The 19,588-nt window shown below is 36.4% G+C and overlaps 1 protein-coding gene across 2 annotated transcripts in view; it reads left to right on the top strand.

The window, feature by feature from the left end:
- The window catches only part of NPFFR2 (neuropeptide FF receptor 2), a 124,595-nt gene extending 116,300 nt beyond the window's left edge, over positions 1 to 8,295 (top strand). For both annotated transcript variants that reach the window (XM_045392511.2, XM_005555103.4), the window contains exon 4: positions 6,964 to 8,295. In XM_045392511.2, the coding sequence (XP_045248446.2) occupies positions 6,964 to 7,798 (835 nt within the window). In that variant the 3' untranslated portion in view covers positions 7,799 to 8,295. The remainder of the gene's footprint in view (positions 1 to 6,963) is intronic.
- Positions 8,296 to 19,588: the final 11,293 nt, after the last annotated feature.

Raw genomic sequence — 19,588 nt, 5'->3', positions numbered from 1 at the left:
CTGGATTCCTAGGTATTTTATTCTTTGTAGCAATTGTGAATGGGAGTTCTCTGTTATTGGTGTATAGGAATGCTTGTGATTTTTTTCACGTTGATTTTGTATCCTGAGACTTTGCTGAAGTTGCTTATCAGCTTAAGATTTTGGGCTGAGACAATGGGGTTTTCTAAATATACAATCATGTCGTCTGCAAACAAACAATTTGACTTCCTCCTTTCCTAATTGAATACCCTTTATTGCTTTCTCTTGCCTGATTGCCTTGGCCAGAACTTCCAACACTATGTTGAATAGGAGTGGTGAGAGAGGGCATCCCCGACTTGTGCCAGTTTTCAAAGGGAATGCCTCCAGTTTTTGCCCGTTCAGTATGATATTGGCTGTGGGTTTGTCATAAATAGCTCTTATTATTTTGAGATACGTTTCATCAATACCTAGTTAATTGAGAGTTTTTATCACGAAGTGCTGTTGAATTTTGTCACAGGCCTTTTCTGCATCTATTGAGATAATTATGTGGTTTTGTCATTGGTTCTGTTTATGTGAAGGATTATGTTTATTGATTTGCATGTGTTGAACCAGCCTTGCATCCCAGGTATGAGGCCTACTTGATCATGGTGGATAAGCTTTTTAATGTGCTTCTGGATTTGTTTTGCCAGTATTTTATTGAGAATTTTTGCATCGATGTTCATCAGGGATACTGGTCTAAAATTCTCTTTTGTTGTTGGGTCTCTACCAGGCTTTGGTATCAGGATGATGCTGGTCTCATAAAATGAGTTGGAGAGGATTCCCTCTTTTTCTGTTGATTGGAATAGTTTCAGAAGGAATGGTACCAGCTCCTCTTTGTACCTCTGGTAGAATTCGGTTGTGAATCCATCTGGTTCTGGGCTTTTTTTGGTTGTTAGGCTATTAATTACTGCCTCAATTTCAAAATTTGTTATTGGTCTGTTCAGAGATTCAACTTCTTCCTGGTTTAGTCTTGGGAGGGTGTATGTGTCCAGGAATGTATCCATTTCTTCTAGATTTTCTAGTTTATTTTCATAGGGGTGTTTATAGTATTCTCTGATGGTTGTTTGTATTTCTGTGGGATTGGTGGTGATAGCCCCTTTATCATTTTTATCGAGTCTATTTGATTCTTCTTTCTTTTCTCTTTTATTAGTGTTGTTAGTACTCTATCAATTTTGTTGATCTTTAAAAAAAAAAAAAAAAACAGCTCCTGAATTCATTAATTTTTTGCAGAGTTTTTTCTGTCTTTATCTCATTCATTTCTGCTCTGATCTTAGTTATTTCTTGCCTTCTGCTAGCTTTTGAATTTGTTTGCTCTTGCTCTTCTATTTCTTTAAATTGTGATGTTAGGGTGTCAATTTTAGATCTTTCCTGCTTTCTCTTGTGGGCATTTAGTGCTATAAATTTCCCTCTACACACTGCTTTAAATGTGTTCCAAAGATTCTGGTATGTTGTGTCTTTGTTCTCATTGATTTCAAAGAACATCTATATTTCTGCCTTCATTTCGTTATGTACCCAGTAGTCATTCAGGAGCAGGTTGTTTGGTTTCCATATAGTTGTGCGGTTTTGAGTGAGTTTTGTAATCCTGAGTTCTAATTTGATTGCACTGTGATCTGAGTGACAGTTTTTGGTGATTTCTGTTCTTTTATGTTTGCTGAGGAGTGCTTTACTCCCAACTATGTGGTCAGTTTAGGAGTAAGTGCGATGTGGTGCTGAGAACAATGTATATTCTGTTGATCTGGGGTGGAGAGTTCTGTAGATGTCTATTAGTTCCACTTGCTGCAGAGCTGAGTTCAAGTCCTGGATATCCTTGTTAACTTTCTGTCTTGTTGATCTGTCTAATATTGATAATGGGGTGTTAAAGTCTCCCATTATTATTATGTGGGAGTCTAAGTCTATTTGTAGGTCTCCACAAGAGACCTCCACGGACTTGCTTTATGAATCTGGGTCCTCTTGTATTGGGTGCGTATATAGTTAGGATCATTATCTCTTCTTGTTGAATGGATCCCTTTACCATTTTGTAATGGCCTTCTTTGTCTCTTTTGATCTTTGTCAGTTTAAAGTCTGTTTTATCAGAGACTAGGATTGCAACCCCTGCTTTTTTTTACTTTCCATTTGCTTGGTAGATCTTTCTCCATCCATTTCTTTTGATCCTATGTGTGTCTCTGCATGTGAGATGGGTCTACTGAATACAGCACAGTGATGGGTCTTGACTCTATTCAATTTGCCAGTCTGTGTCTTTTAATTGGGGCATTTATCTCATTTACATTTAAGGTTAATATTGTTATGTTTGAATTTGATCCTGTCATTGGGCAAGAGTGTCCCGATTTTCCAGATACAGTCTGTCATGGCTTCGCTTGGCTAGGAAAGGGAAATTCCCCTACCCCTTGCGGCCAGCTGAGGCGATGCCCTGCCCTGCTTCGGCTCACCCTCTGTGGGCTGCACCCACTGTCCAACCAGTCCCAATGAGATGAACCAGGTGCCTCAGGTGGAAATGCAGAAATATCCCATCTTCTGGGTCGATCACACTGGGAGTGGCAGACCAGAGCTGTTCATGTCCGGCCATCTTGGAACAGAGTCTAGAATATCACCTCTTTAAAAGCAACACACCTATGAAAGTTTCAGTAATAAGAAAATAAAACTATTGAATTTTCCATGCTTTAAAAATAAATAATTGGAGATGGTAAAATTTTCCTATTTTTTACACTACAATATAGACGTTTCTAACAGCAGAAATGCAAATATGCTGAAATAGATCTGAAATTTTATGTATATTTTAAGATTGAAAATCATTCATCCATTCATTCATTCACACATGTTGTTGATCATTTATGATGTGCCAGGTACTGGGCTGGGTTGGTAACATCTAAAACAAATTAGAAGTGCTGCCTCAGGAAGGCTACAATCCGGTGAAGCAGACACAGTCATTAACAAATATTTACAAATAATTCTATTAGGGGACCAGTGACTGACAGCTATGCAAAACAGATAATAACCAATTCTACCTATTTGGGCAGGGAGTGGTGGATTCACAAGGGAGGTGAGACCTTCTGATTCCTTGAGGAGTCAGAAATTTACCCTTAGAAGAAACTGGGAAAAGGGCTTCCCTTAAGACAAGTATATACTTACGACATTGAACTAGAAGGCACTTGTTCAGAGAAGGGCATAGAGGTAGTTCAGCTGGAACAAGGAAGGAGAGGTGGTACATTTGTCCACAAAGAGAGAGATTTATTATGAGAAATTGGCTCACATAATTATGAAAACTGAGAAACCCCAGAATATGCTGCCTGTAAATTGGAGACCTCAGAAAGTCTGCGGTATTATTCAGTGCAAGTCCCAAAGCTTGAGAACTAGGGAGAACCAATTGTGCAAGTGGCCATTTGTGTAAATTGCATCCTGTGGGCAGGAGAAGATGATATGAGATGTCCTAGCTCAAGCAATGAGGCAGGAAAAAAAGGGGGCAAATTCCTCTTTCCTCCACTTCTTGTTCTATTCAGGCCCTCAAAGGACTGGATGATGCCTACCCATACTGGGAGGGCAATTCACTTTACCGAGTCCACTGATTAAGAGTTTAATCTTATCCAGAAACAGTTTTATAGGTACATCCAGGAAAAAGATTCAATCTCGGCACCCCTTGGCCCAGTCAAGTCAATAGATTAAATTAGCCATCACACTTTTGTAGCAGAGACTCTCAGTGCTCTGCCAGATCTTTTAAATGTTTCAGTGGGTTCTGTCTTACATCCAACTGCCAGTATCTTCATCTCTGTATCTCAAGTCCAAATTGTGCAGTCTCAGTTCTTAAGCAGAACAGACAAAAAATGCCAGATAATTAATACCCCTAGAAGTAGCCCTCAACTAAAATCTCATGAGAGTTGGTGTACTCAGCATTCTCTCCCCTTGGGTTGCGTAATTCTGCAACGAATGGTTTGATTCACATCCTTTGCTACCTACCTTCCCATTAATGAATCACTTCTCTATACTTTCAGTTATCTATTGACATATAATGAATCACCCTCAAATCAAACCACTTAATGAGTTAAAATGACAGCAATATTTATTATGTCACAAATTTGTGATATGTACAGATTTAGAAAGTACAGCTTGTCTCTGTTCTACTTGATGTCAGGTGGAGCAGCTTCAAGGTTAGGGCTGAATCTTCTTTCACTCTCATGTTAGTACCTAGTCCAGGGAGACTTGAATATGTGGAGGCTAAGAGAGCTCTGTCTCTACTGGTCTCCGCAAATGGGCTCTCCAGCGAGGTTACTTTAAGGGACCTGGACTTCTTATAAGTTAGTTTAGGGCTCTGAAGGTCTGTGTCTCAAAAGATAGTACCAGCAAAAATCATGATGTGTTATCATTTTTTGCTACATTCTATTCATGAGATTGAGTCATCAATCCTTAGCCAAGGAGAAGGGAATAGAATTTGAAAGCAATGTCGAAGAACTCGGACATGTTTTAAAACTACCACATCTTTATTTCTTGCACTTGCTCTCAAAATTTTTTTTTTTTTTTTTTTTTTCTTTTCAGGGCTAGCTTTTGCAGAAAGCCAAACTGAAAAAAACTCCCAAGCTGATTTCTCCGGACTAAAATCCTTTGCCTGAATTTTACGGTTACGTTCCAAAGCACCTACCATACAACTTCACCTGCATATTCAACAAAAGGCACCTTAAATTAAACATGCCCAGAGCTGAACTCATTATTCCAAGCCCCACACCATACACAAACTAAATAACAGGCAGCTCTTTTTCTCATGCTCCCCACATCAATGAATGGCAGGATCACTCACTCAATTCAAACACAAAACCTGAGCTTTATCCTGGAATCTTCTTTCTGTCTTCAACTTTGCTGTCACTCTCCAAATTCTATTATTTCTGAGTGCTAACTAGTTGTGAACCAGGCCACTGTCCTTTGTCACTTGGAATACTGAGATTGTTTTCTAACTGGCCTTAGGGCTTCAGGAAGCCAAACTCTAATTTATTTTTTTCTCACAGCAGCCCAAATAAGCTTCTTAAATTGTAAAAATAATCCTGTCTTTCATTGTGTAAATCCTTCAATGAATCCCCACTGGTTTTTAAATGAAGTCCAAACTTTTTAGCACAATTTTAGTAATTATTATATAGTTTTTAATATTTTTAATATTTCCATTGATTATTTCTCAGCAGGGATTATTCTCTATCTTATTCATCTTTGCTTTCCTGAAGAGATACATACAAACACACATATATGTATGTGTACAAATATATAAGTATATATAGTCATATGTGTACGTTTATTAAACAAATATATAAGTACATACATTTGTTATAAATACAAATATATAAGTACATATATATGTACAGATATACATATGTACTTTTATATTTGTTCATCATTACTTTTATTGTTAATAATGTCTGCTATACACCAGTTATTCAAATTTTGAGTTAAAATTTCTCTCATATATCAATATGTGTACTTATATATTTGTTCAATAAGTAAACGAAACAATAATATCCAAAACCCTATTAATTTGTATTCAAAAAGAGCAACATACATAGGCTTGTGTTTATGAAATTACCCATAATTTCAGGGCAGGTGAATGGGAGGATTCATGGATTAGAAGACTGTAAGAACACTTCAAGGTGAAAAGAGAAGATCTTACACATGAAGGAGTTATAAAGAATGACAACAGAGCAGTCAAAGCCCAAGCTAACTAGTCATTCTATGAAGATAAGTTAATTTGGAGTTGCTGCTCAAACACTTAAAGCTCTATATTTTCTTATCTACAGATCTAGAATGTACCAATTTTCATAACATTTCAGTTTTATGGAGTCATAAAAATCAAGGAAGATTAAATAGGTAATAGGTACTTTGAAAAAATATAAAATGTTACACAGTTGCATGATAGTATGATTATCTTATGATTAACATAATGAAATTCAATAATAACAACAAGATCCACAATATCAAAATCATAGTAAAATGAATCAGGCTTACTCTACATACGGATGCTGAATTTTTGTACCCACCAGAGGACATAGAATGTTGAGAAGGCTCATAATCAGAGATCATAATGAATACTCTCAGATTTTTACAGCTGTAAAGCAAATCAGCAAACACTTAGTGGCTTCAAACAATATTGGTTTATTACATCTCATGATTTTGTGGGTTAACTGGGCATCTCTTTGTTCACCCTCCTGCTTCATGTGTTATAACTGGAATCACTCATGTTGCAGCATTATTCTGGGAGCTAAACTGGCACTGGAACATCCAAAATGGCTAGGCTCTTATCTCCCAGAATCTTTCTCTACATGCCTTTCATCTAATTCAACTTCTTGGAGTTTGAAGGCTGGCTTTTAAGAAGAAGCATTCTAGAAGGACCTGCCCCACATGCAAGTGTATAAAAAGCTTCTGCTTGCATCATGTTTGCTAATATCCTATTGGTCAAAGCAAGTTATGCAAATAATGTGTAGGGGACCACACAAGTGCCTGAGTGATAAAAGGTTCATTGATTGCTACAGATTAGCAGTCTACCACAGCCTAACAGAACTACCCATCTAAAGAGGACAATGTAGAGGTTGAGTTCGAGCTCTGAAGCCAAACTACTTGTGTTAAAATCCTATGTAATTATTGGTAAGATTTTTACATTTTCCAAGTCTGTTTTCATATCTTTCAAGCAAGGAGGCTTAAAGAGATGGTCCATGCAAATTAATGGAACAGAGTCTGAAACGGTTTTAGGCCATGTTCATCATTACTTTTTATTATTAATAGTGTCTGCTATACTCCATTTGTTCAAATTTTGAATTAAAATTTATCTCATGTATCAATTACGAAAATGACAATGCATGCCTTTCTACTGCAAATGATAACTTTCTATATTTTTGAGGGGACTGTGGGGTGAGAGGCCTGTAATTACATAAATAAATTTGGTGTATGACTTGGTCAGAAGTGATGAAGCAGTGCCTCATTTATATTTGTCCTTAATTGCAGGTTCCGGTGTGTGGTCTACCCTTTTAAACCAAAGCTCACTATCAAGACAGCGTTTGTGATTATTATGATCATCTGGGTCCTAGCCATCACCATTATGTCTCCATCTGCAGTAATGTTACATGTGCAAGAAGAAAAATATTACCGAGTGAGACTCAACTCCCAGAATGAAACCAGTCCAGTCTACTGGTGCCGGGAAGACTGGCCAAATCAGGAAATGAGGAAGATCTACACCACTGTGCTGTTTGCCAACATCTACCTGGCTCCGCTCTCCCTCATCGTCGTCATGTATGGAAGGATTGGAGTGTCACTCTTCAGGGCTGCAGTTCCTCACACAGGCAGGCAGAACCAGGAACAGTGGCACATGGTATCCAAGAAGAAGCAGAAGGTCATTAAGATGCTCCTGATTGTGGCCCTGCTTTTTATTCTCTCCTGGCTGCCCCTGTGGACTCTAATGATGCTCTCAGACTATGCTGACCTTTCTCCAAATGAACTGCAGATCATCAACATCTACATCTACCCTTTTGCACACTGGCTGGCATTTGGCAACAGCAGTGTCAACCCCATCATTTATGGTTTCTTCAACGAGAATTTCCGCCGTGGTTTCCAAGAAACTTTCCAGCTCCGGCTCTGCCAAAAAAGAGCAAAGCCTATGGAAGCCTATGCCCTAAAAGCTAAAAGCCACATGCTCATAAACACATCTAATCAGCTTGTCCAGGAATCTACATTTCAAAACCCACATGGGGAAAACTTGCTTTATAGGAAAAGTGCTGAAAAACCCCAACAGGAATTAGTGATGGAAGAATTAAAAGAAGCTACTAACAGCAGTGAGATTTAAAAAGAGCTAGTGTGATAGTCCTAACTCTACTATGCATTAGAAATTTAAATACCATTGTTTTTTGTGGCTTTGCACTTCAATTTTTTCAAAGAATGTTCTAAATAAAACATTTACTGAAAGCCCTCTCTGGCAAAAAAAAATTTAAAAAAACAAAAATGGTCATAAGATCATAAACAATCTTATGTTGTATAAAAATACAGAGTGACTTATACATGTTTGCATGAATAAATGTATTTCTAGAGAACAGTTTACAAAGCCTCATCTTTCCCAACTTAACCCTTTGTGTATGCGTCAAATCAAGCCCGCGCATGCGCACACGTGCTTGTATGTATTTTCCCAACATGATGATGATGAACAGTGAGTGCTTTGCATGAAACTATATTTTACCAATTTCTCCTTTGGTTTTGGATTTAAAATTTTGGACTACAAGACTATTTCTCTGCTTATGTTTATAAACTGTACTTAGTTTTCTAAGAAATACATTCAATCACATGAAATTCTCTGCTGTTGTTTTTTCTCATTTCCATTACTTAATTTGGGTTAGTCTACAAAGGCAAGATATTATAGGTCCATGGGTAATTATGTCACAGCGGCCCTCACTTCCTGTGTGTCAGAACTGTAGTAGCAAATAAAGGGACACGTTTCTTTATATTTAAAAGTTGATTTTTTAAAAAGAATACAAAGGAATTTTTGTTGGCTTTTTCATATTTTCATAAGTGAAGTTTGTGCCCTAGTTGAACACACATTTGTTACAGAGCTGATTGAGGACCCCAACTTGACCCCTTTCTCTAACAGAATCTCTGATGTAAAGAAGCAAACACTTTAATAATGCAGCAGTTAGCAGAAAAACAGCACCTTTCTTTGAAGTATTTAATCATAGATGTTTAACAATTATCATAAAACTCTCACATAGAGAGCAAGAACAATTATTTCAAATCTTCTACTGAGCACATTTAAATCCAGCACCCTGGGTTTAGTAAATTAGTATTATTGTTTAAAAAAGAATTGACAACCCCTGAATTCAGCTATGTTAAAATCATGTAATGATAATGGTTGTCACGGTTAGCTTTTATTCTAGGGTGAGGTAAATCTCTAGAAAATTGGACATTATAACAAAATAAACAGTTTGGCAAATAAAAATAAACTACTAGAAGTGAAGCTATTATACTTTTTTTTCAGTCATTTTTGCGGTTCAAACTAAAAGCATTTGCTGTGGTTTGGATGTGGTTCGTCTCCACCAAAACTCATGGTAAAATTTGATTCCCAATGTGGCAGTGTGGGGAGCTGGAATCTAGAGGGCAGTGATCAGATCATGGGGGCACTACCCCATTAATAGATTAATGTCATTTCACAGGAGTGAGTTCTCGCTCTTGTGAACCTGGATTCATTATGGCAAAAGTGGGTTGTTGTAAAGCAAGGTCCTTCTCATGTTTTGTGTCTGTTTGGACATGCCTGCTCACTTTTCTGCTTCTCTGCCATGTTGTAACACAGAACATGGCCCTCACCAGAAGCCAAGCAGATGCCAGTGCCATGGTCTTAAACTTTCCAGTCACCACAGTTGTGAGCCAAATAAACCTCTTTTCTTTGTAAATTACAAAGCCTCAGAATTCCGTTATAGCAACACTAAATGGAATAAAACTTTTCCACATTCTACTCTTTTGAGAAATAATTGTAGAGTTTTTTGTTTGTTTGTTTTTGGTTTTGCTTTTTTTTTTTTTTTTTTTTTTTTTTTTTTTTTTTTTGAAGTCTCTCTCTGTTGCGCAGGCTGGAGTGCAGTGCTGTGATCTTGGATCAATGCAATCTCTGCCTCCCAGGTTTAAGGAATTCTCCTGCCTCAGCCTCCCCAGTAGCTGGGATTACAGGTGCACACCACTGTGCCTGGATAATTTTTGCATTTTATTTTCTTTTTTTGAGATGGAGTTTCACTTTGTCACCCAGGCTGGAGTGCAGAGGCATGATTTCAGCTCACTGAAAGCTCTGCCTCCCAGGTTCACACCATTCTCCTGCCTCAGCCCCGCGAGTAGCTGGGACTACAGGCACCTGCCACAGCGCCTGCCACCACGCCCGGCTAACTTTTTGTATTGACAGGGTTTCACCGTGTTAGCCAGGTGACCTCGTGATCTGCCTGCCTCGGCCTCTGAAAGTGCTGGGATTACAGGTGTGAGCCACCATACCTAACCAATTGTTGAGTTTCTAATTGAATTGAGCTATGTGTTATTTGAATATACAAGTGTTATTTCCTGCAATTATGAAGGGCAACTCTTAAAAGTTGTAGGTATAGAATTTGACCATATATTCTTTTATCTTGATTTACTGAAATACTACTTACAGTTAGTGTACTCAGACAGAGAAGATTATTTTCATATAGACTATCACTTTCTTATGGGCCTCCTCATATGGATACGCATTCTATCAGCACTTGAAACTCATTTTCACTAACTTGCATGTCCTCCCATTCATCTACCTTCTTTTATCACCTTCTATTCCCTGTTTCATCTTCCCTAATGGTGACAAAACTCTCCTTACTGCATCTTATCCCGACATTCAGTCTTGCATCTTTTAATTATTTCTATAGTTGGCAAAGGTATCTTCCTGAATTAGAGGACTACTTTGCTTTCTTTCATTAATAAATAATTTGACAAATATAAGTACATCTCTGGGAGTCTATTATATTTTTTATAATAGCTCTCTTTTTTTTTTTATAACAGGCTCTCTGACTCTTAAAAGATGTGCATTTTAAAAGCCCACCATGGCCTTGCCCTCATCTCCTGGTTATATCTCTCTGACACAAACTGTTTTCAAAACTCAAGTCAGAAATGGTCAGCCTAGATTGTTATGTTTTTTGTCATTTATTACTTATTCACTGCTTTACTCCCTTATTTGACTGTCTATCTTTTGTCCAAGATCTGTTAAAAAGTCACCTCTCTCAGAAAGTCTGCATTCTTACGGCAGAAATTGTTACTCTTTTCTAAGTACTATGTACCTCTTATATATGACAACCTAACTTGTAATTTCTTTGTCTTGTGCTTGCAACTAGAATATAAATTTCTTAAGGGCATGATGAATTGGGCCTTACTTATCTTTAGATCCCCTACAGTGTGGCTCACAGTAATAGGCAGTAGATATATACATGCTAGATAATTGCCACAGGCAAAAACCATCTGTCATCTTGCTTAAAAGGAATGTCTAATTCTGAACAAGTAGAATTTTGCATACAGATTCTAGTACACCTGTTACAGACAAAGGAGAGCTTTTCTATAAATTGAAACAATAAAATAACAGATAAAGAAAGCTAAAATGTCTTGAACATGCATAGTCACTAAGATTTAGATTATATAGTCATACATGATTTGCTACCTAATAGTTTAGCCCTTTATACAAACAAATTTCCTATGCCTGAATTTTCTTATCTGTAATATGGGAATAACAATAGCTCCTTCCTCCTGGTCTGCTGTGAGTATTAAATGATGGGGGGAAGTTTGCATAATAAAAAGCAGAGAAACTATAACTTAGCAAAGGCTAAATGATTGTTGCTGTCTTGGTGATAGTGAAAAGTATTAAAGGAGTAGTAGTTATAATAGTCTCAAGCCCATGCTAGGTTATATTGTAGATGTTTGATAACCCTCACTAGAGCACTCCAAGGTATGTATTATTCCCATTTTACAGATGAGAGTACCTAGTCTAAGAGAAGCTGGTTTTACCCAAAGTCATGAAGCTTGAAAGTGGTACAAACAAGTTTGTAACTCAGAAACATGTAATTCCAAAATGTTATTTTTCCTTCTATGTCATATCATCTGTGTGTTATGATGAACTTAGTTTGGACTACCTCTTAACCACTTCTTCAATCACCATTTTTCTGATTGTAAAACAACATTTGGGCTACTTGTAGAATTTGTGAGAAACACAGAATAGTACAAAGAAGAGATTAAAATTACACATAACCCCTCTAGCAAGAAGAAAAAAAAACACTGAAGACACATACTTCAACTTACACTTAGTTCAGCACCCTTTATATAAAATTTGCCAATAGTGATTATTTCCTAAAGTAGATTCCTAGCAAGAAAATTACTAGGAAGAGCATTTTTGTAATACTTTTGATATGTTCCCTAAATTATTTTTAAACTTTTAATATAAAATTCCAATTTTGTGGTTGATCATCTCAGAGTATCCGTAACACATAAGTTTCCCTTCAACTTTGCTACTTTAATATGTGAAAATCGTTTAAATTTGTTGTTTTGATTACTAGTGTAGTTGAACGTTGCTCTGTTTCTTACTAATTTATATTTCTTCCTCTTCCTATTTGGCCATTTTCCCTGTGTATTTTTTGTTTTATTTTGTATTTTTATTCATTGCTATGCATTTCTGTATTTAAGGCATAGCACCTTCAATAACAGGCAGCACAATCTTTTTAAAAAACAAGTTAGATGTCACTTTCTCATTTCAAAGCCATCAATAGCTTCCTTTCAAATTAGGAAAGAAACAAACTCCTAGGCTTACATACGTTTACTTTTTCTGCCCTTGCCTACCTCTTAACCTCATCTTGAACCCAGCACTCATCATTCACACAGACTATCTGTCTCTTCCTCTGACATGGGCCAAGCCCTTTGCTGTCTCTGTATTCTGCACCTGTGTTCTTCCTGCCAGGCTCCCCCATAGCCTTCAGTGTTCAACTGAAACCCCACCTGTGCCTTGCCTATTTCCTCCACAGCACTTCCAACTATCTGCAATAATCTTCAAAATTTATTGAATTACTTGTTTAATATCTATCCCCTTCCAAGAAGCAAAATTCATAAAGGCAAGGATTTTTGTCTTGTTTATCATTGTATCATTCAGTGTCTAAGAGAGTGCGTGACTCATAATGGACACATGATAAATATTTGAGCAAATTAACTGGTCGCAAATATTTACCAGTTTTTAATTTTCACTAAGTTTATTCATGAATATGAGTTATATTTTATTTTTAAATATTGAAATAATTCAGAACATAATAGAAACATTAAATAATATACAAAAGCAGATGAAATAAAATAAAATAAAATAATTCTTTATTCTGCTGTAACTTACTGATAATCATTCTTGCTGTCATTTGGGGGCAATGGTACATGCTTTCTTTCACTATGATTCTGGGGCATATGTTTTATTATCTTTTTATGTACTTAGTGTATCAAGGACATGTTTTACGTTGTTTATTAGTCATCGGAATATTTTGTTTGTTTTCATTCCACTTCCATTATTTATTAAGCTTCTTCCCTGTACCTGGAAATGTAAATTATTTCTTACATTTTATAAAATGATATAGTTATTTGCACCTTGTAAAATACTGGGCATAGTTATAATCATCTTAGAACAGATTTCCAAGAAATTCAATTCCTTGGCCAAAATGCAAGTACATTTCTTAGTGTTTTAATGCAGACTGTCAAATATCTCTTTAAAAGATTTTTAACATTCACTTAGTGCTGTAAAACTTTGTTCACTCACTCTCAAATACTACACATTCCATAAAACCAGTTGTTTTGCCAAATTGATAAGAAAGAACTTGTATCCTTATGGGTATTGCTACACAACTGAACATTAAAAAATAATCTACATTTAACTTGATTCATTTGTATTCATTTGTCTTCACTTGTATTCATTTGCATTTTCTTCTTAGTCAATTCCCTCTTCATGGTTTTTGCCCACATCTCCATTTATTTTTCTTAGCAACTTGTAAACACATTCCCTGATTCAAGACATTAATCTTTGACCAGCAGGCAGATAGCCACATTTTCCCTTATTCAACATGTGCCTGTATACACATGTATGCATATAGATATGAGGGTAAAGACCTTAGCCTTGAAAGTTTTTTTTTTTTTTAAAGTGGCTTAAAGAAGATAGATAATTATATCTCACTCATAAAGTTATACCTGATGGGAGTGGTCTAGTTTTGCACAAACTTTATTTAGAAACCCAGATTCCTTCCTTCTGATTGCTAGAGAGCAGGAATCAACAAACCACCCTCAAATCTGGCCTTCCACCACGTTTTGGCAAGTACAGTCTTATTAGAACACAGCTCTGCCTATTTTATTTATAGATTGTCTATAGCCGCTTTTGTGCTATAATAGAGGATCTGAGTAATTGACACAGAGACTATCTAGTTAACAAAACCTAAAACATGTATTATCTGAACAATTATGAAAAATTCATTAATTCCTCCACAGAGTTTTGTTCTTGTCTCCATGGTCACAACTGACCAATACGCACATCCCTGTATAAGAAACATGAAGAGGGAAAGGAAGAGTTCTAGAGCAGGTAGTGGGTCTTTAAATTGTAGAAAACCTGGAATGTATACAAGTCATTGCTGCTTATATACAGTTAGCCAAATGTATGCCAATCTTCAAAGACAGCTGGTAAATCACAGGACATTTGCTTTCTGTGGTAGGTAAAATAATAGTTGCCTCCCTTTCAAGATATCTATGTCGAAATCCCTGGCATTTATAAGTATGTTACTGTATTTGACAAAAGAAACTTTGCAGATGTGATTAAGCTAAGAATCTAGAAATGAAAAAATAATTCTGGATTATCCAGGTAGAGCCAACGTAATCACAAGGGTACATCTAAGCACAAGAAAGATACAGAAGGGAGAGGCAAAAGAAACTCTGGCTATAACAGAGATCAGAGTGACACAATTTGAGAAAAATTGGAACCTGTCTTTGAATGTGGGGGAAAGGGACCTGAATCAAGGAATGTGAATGGCCTCTAGTATGGAAAAGGCAAGGAAATGGGTTTTCCTCTAGAGCTTCCAGAAAGAAACACAACCCTGATGATGACTTAATTTTAGCCTAGTAAGGCCTATGTTAGACTTATAACCTATAGGACTTTAAGAGTATATATTTGTGTTGTTTTGACACACTAAGTTTGCGGTAATTTGTTGTAGCCATAACAGAAAAATGAATGCAGACCCTGGTGCCTAGAAGTGAGAAGCCACAGTCACAAAAAAGTAAGTGTAAGTGGCTTGAAATATGGCAATGAAGAGGGGTTGGAAGAATTCTGAGGATCCTGAAGAATAAGGCTAGATCTCCTTGAACAGGTTGTTGGTGAAAATATGGATATTAGCAATTCTGTTAGTGAAAACTGAGAAGGAAATAAGAGCCAGGAGACAGAAAGATATTTATCACTTTAGAGAATACCTGCATTGTTATAAAAAGACTCTTAGTAGAAATATGGATGTTTAAGGCACTGCTTATACAGCCTCAGAAGGAAACGAGGGGCATGTTTAGGGAAACTTGAGGAAAGGAGAGCCTTGTTATATAGGGCCAGAGGTTTAATGGAATTAGGTCTTGTCATTATGTGGAAATCAGAACTTGGATATTTAGGTGAGAAAATTTTGGGGCAAAATGTTGTAGGCATGGCTTGGTTGCTTCTTGTTGATTACAGTAAAATTCAAGAGGGAATAAAGTAAGGGAAGAATGGTCTTTAATAAAAGAAAACATGTTTTGACAATTTGAGAACTTATCAGACTATTCCGATTGCAAAAAATGTTAAGAGAGTCACTGTCAGAAAAGTATGCTATATGAAAAAAACCCAGGGTATGTTTGGATAATCTTTTGCTAAATTTCAGAAAAACAAACGATCAGAGTATTCGGAGGGTAAGCATGTGACTCATAGATGCCCTCAGCCATCTCAGCAGAAGCCAAAAATGGAAATGGGATTGTCTTTGAAAAATCTATTGAGGATCCTCTTGTCTAATAGAATTTAATCTGTGGCCCACATAGGAGACCCACCCAGTTTTTGAGAATGTTATATCAGCAGAAACACTGCCAGATTAGACTAAAAATGACTGAGAGGGGCTGACATGAAAGAAGGCTCTCAAACCCCCAAAATTCTATAGGCAAAAAAACAAGCTGATAAAGCTCTTCAACTGTAAAAGGTGATGCCTTTCATGAATAAGGGAAGACGACAATAAGCACAGAGTTGAAAGCTCAAAAGAAAGAGCCATGAGCCCACATAAAACAACTAAGAGCTTAGAGGGCGGAGCCAAGAGCTCAGAAGGAGTCAAAACCACAAGCTACAGAAGATTATTCCTCATGCTTAGAGCCTAATGGAATTTGCATGACTGAATTTTAAAAAATACTTGGGATTGGTGACTCCTATTTTTCCTTCCATTTTCTCCCCTTTTGAGCAGGGATGCCTGTAAATGTTATCCTATGACAGTCCTACCATTGTCTTTTAGAAGCAGGTAACCTGCTTGTTTGGTTTGTAGGTCCGCAGATGGAGAGGAATTGTGCCACTAAGTTTGTGATTTTCTACTTTTTTAAAAAATCAATTATTTGATTTGTTTGAAGTGCATATTTTTGTAAGGAGAAATATTTTCTAGACTTTTCAATAAGCTTTTTCATTCAATGATATCTCTCCCTGGCTTGTGTTATCACCAGTTAAGGAACTCTAGTTTGAATCTGCCTTCGCCTTCTCTCTTAGGTAACATTTACCAAGCATCCCTACAGCAGCTCCACCTGGTGGTCGCTTGTACTGCTCCCATGCTTAGGTATTGTGCTGTAGTGCATTTCCTTTCTCTGGATAGTGAATGCTGGCGGTTAGTGGCACATGGATTATGCCATATACACATTAAACATACGTTCAATTCAGCAAACCAGACATTAAAAATACATACCTTAAAAAATCCAAAAATTCAGCTTGAATGAATTTACATAGAAAGTTACAATATGAAGACTATAAGAAGCTGCATGAATTTCAGAATAAGAATGTTTTATGTTTTATAGTAGTCGATTATAACATAGAAAGAGGATAACCATAATCTTTCCAGAGGCTAATGCCTCACGTGGCCCACAGGTATGGTAGTGTGGCAGTTAAAACCAAAGATACCAGAGCAGGACAGAGAGATTCCAATGAAGGATTCATTGCTTGTTATCAGTTGCATGATTATGGGCAAGGTACTTAAACCTTCTGTGCATCAGTGTCCTCATTTGTAAAATGAGGTGATAATAGTACCTGCTTGCAAAATTGTTCTTAAATGAGTTATACAAAGCATTTGAAACTGCTTGGTCTTCATATAATTATGTCTGCAATTGCACATACTACATATTCAGGTAGGAAAAAACAAATTTTAAAATATTGAATAAAAAATTAAAAGCAAGAAAATTTCTTTACCTGATAAATTAGCCCTGAGTAGTGACTTTGTGTAAGCTTTCACCTGTCACAGTGTGATTGTTATAGAAGATGACATATATGTAGCATATAAATACTAATTAAAGTTAAAATGGAAAAAATTAATAATGGTGAAAATCTCAATCCTGCAGGAATGAGGGTGGACTAATAATGGACTATGTATCATTGCTTAATATATATCAAGTGCTTTTTTTTCATTTATTGCTTTCTTCTTTTATATAGTGGTCTTTTGAGGAAAAATAATCTGCTTTTTAAATCTTTGTATTTTTAGGACTCAGCATATTGCCTTAAAGATGTAAGTGAATCATCATTGATTTTGAGTAAATTGAATGTCAGAACAAGTGTTGTAATTTATGAACTTGTTACTCTAATATCTGCATTGCCTCTTGGATAAAACATTATGATCTGTGATTGTGGATTGGAATAAAATGAATAAAACATTTGTCCAATCAGAATTCTTGATTTTCTATTAAATATTTCTTGTAAGCAAATATATTTTTCTTACTGAAGAACTCACAATGATACTTTTCTTATTACCAAAGCATAATGATAGTAAATTTCAGATAAAGAACTTTGCCAGGAACTACATTACCAGCATTTTTTCCTATTGGTTTCTTAATATTGATTTCAATTTTCTAAAAGCGTATCTCTAAAAATTTGGAATCTCTATTTGAAAAACTATTTTTAAGTATCACAACAGAATAGTACTTATGTTAAAATTATAGTCATTAGACATTCATTCCATATAAAAAATTTCAGACAAAGCCAAATAGTTGTATTATTTAAGTTTGCTGGATTAAGGAAATCAAGCCAAAAATCCTCAGTGGTACCACTCTTAACAAGAGCTATGAACTGTTGATGTTCCTTAAATCTTCACAACATTACCACATATTAGCCATTAGTATGCCCATTTTGATGAAGAACTGACCTTATACATGTTAAGAAGATTGTCCAAAGTCACAAAACAAGTGAGCAGCAGAGCCAAACTATAACCATGTCAACATTTAATGAGTTTTTATAATGAGCCAGGCACTGTGCTATGGTCTTTACAGGCATTGCATCATAATCCTTATATGCTATGAGGTAGGTATTATCACTAAGTACCTTTTCAGGTAGACACAGAAGATGAAGCATAGAAATATTAAAATAGGACAGTAATTTAAAATGTTTGTTAAGTGTTGAGATGGTCTTCTTTGCATACTGGCTCAGTTTCTAACCTGTAAAATAGATATAATAGGAACATTTTGAAATTTAATGAAATACTATATGTAAATAGATTAGAACTGTACCCTATTTACCAATAAGAAATATGGTTCATACCTGTCTAGTATCTATTGCTGATTTTTAAAAGAGACTCAGTACTATGTAGACAAAAGTCAGTGCTATTTAGATTAGGGATCCCCCACCCCTGGGCCATGGAGGTCCGTGGCCTGTTAGGAACTGGGCTGCACAGCAGGAGGTGAGTGACGGGCTAGTAAGTGAAGCTTCATCTGTATTTACAGCCACTCCCCATTGCTCACATCACAACCTGAGCCTCACCTCCTCTCAAATCACCTGCAATATTAGATTCTCATAGGAGCATGAACCCTATTGTGAACGGAGCATGTAAGTGATCTAGGTTGCATACTCCTTATGAGAATCTAATGCCTGATGATCTGCCACTGTCTTCCATCACCCCAGATGGAACTGTCTACTTGTAGGAAAACAAGCTCAAGGCTCTCACTGATTCTATAATTATTTCATTATATATTACAATGTAAAAATAATAGAAATATAGTGCACAATAAATGTAATGCACTTGAATCATCCTGAAACCATCCCCAACCCCTGGTCAATGGAAAAATTATCTTCTATGAAACTGGTCCCTGGTGCCAAAAAGGCTGGGTACTGCTGATTTAGATGACTGTTTTAAATTGACCACTTAAACCATAGCAAACAAACAACCACAAAAACTCAGTCTCTTATTGAGCCTTATGTACCAAAATTTTATATAATTTTTGTTTAACTTCAAACTATCACATATGTGTTGTTTATCCTTATTTTATTGGTGCTAAAAGTAGAAGTCAGGAGATACCAAGTGACTTATCTAAGGTCGTATATCCAAACTCTGATGAAGCTCTTCATTGGTCACACGTCTATACAGTCTCAAAGTCCGCGTTCATTCAGTCATACTTCTAAATGGAGGTTCTATTTTTAACATTTTTATTTTGTTTTAAATTTAGAGACACATGCGCTGGTTTGTTACATGGGTATATTGTATGATGCCGAGGTTTGGGCTTCTGTTATTGGAAGTCACCTAAGTAGTGAACATAGTACCTGATATGTAATTTTTCAACCCTCACCCCCTCCCTCCCTCCCTTCTTTGAGAATCTCCAGTGTTTGTTGCTGCCATCTTTATATAAGTGAGTACCCAAAGTTTTGTTCCCATTTATAAGCAAGAATATGTGGTATTTGGTTTTCTGGTTTCTGTGTTAATTTGCTTAGGATAATGGCCTCCTGCTGCATCTGCATTGCTGCAAAAGACATGATTTATTTCTCTTTTATGGCTGCATAGTATTCTGTGTTGCATTTGTGCACCATTTTCTTTATCCAGTCTACCATTAGTGGGAGCCTGGGATGATTCCATGT

The sequence above is a fragment of the Macaca fascicularis genome, chromosome 5 (genome assembly GCF_037993035.2).
Source record: "Macaca fascicularis isolate 582-1 chromosome 5, T2T-MFA8v1.1".
In the NCBI taxonomy this organism is placed as follows: domain Eukaryota; kingdom Metazoa; phylum Chordata; class Mammalia; order Primates; family Cercopithecidae; genus Macaca; species Macaca fascicularis.
The sequence above is the reverse complement of the archived record's forward strand: the minus strand, read 5'-3'. Positions and strand labels throughout refer to the sequence as shown.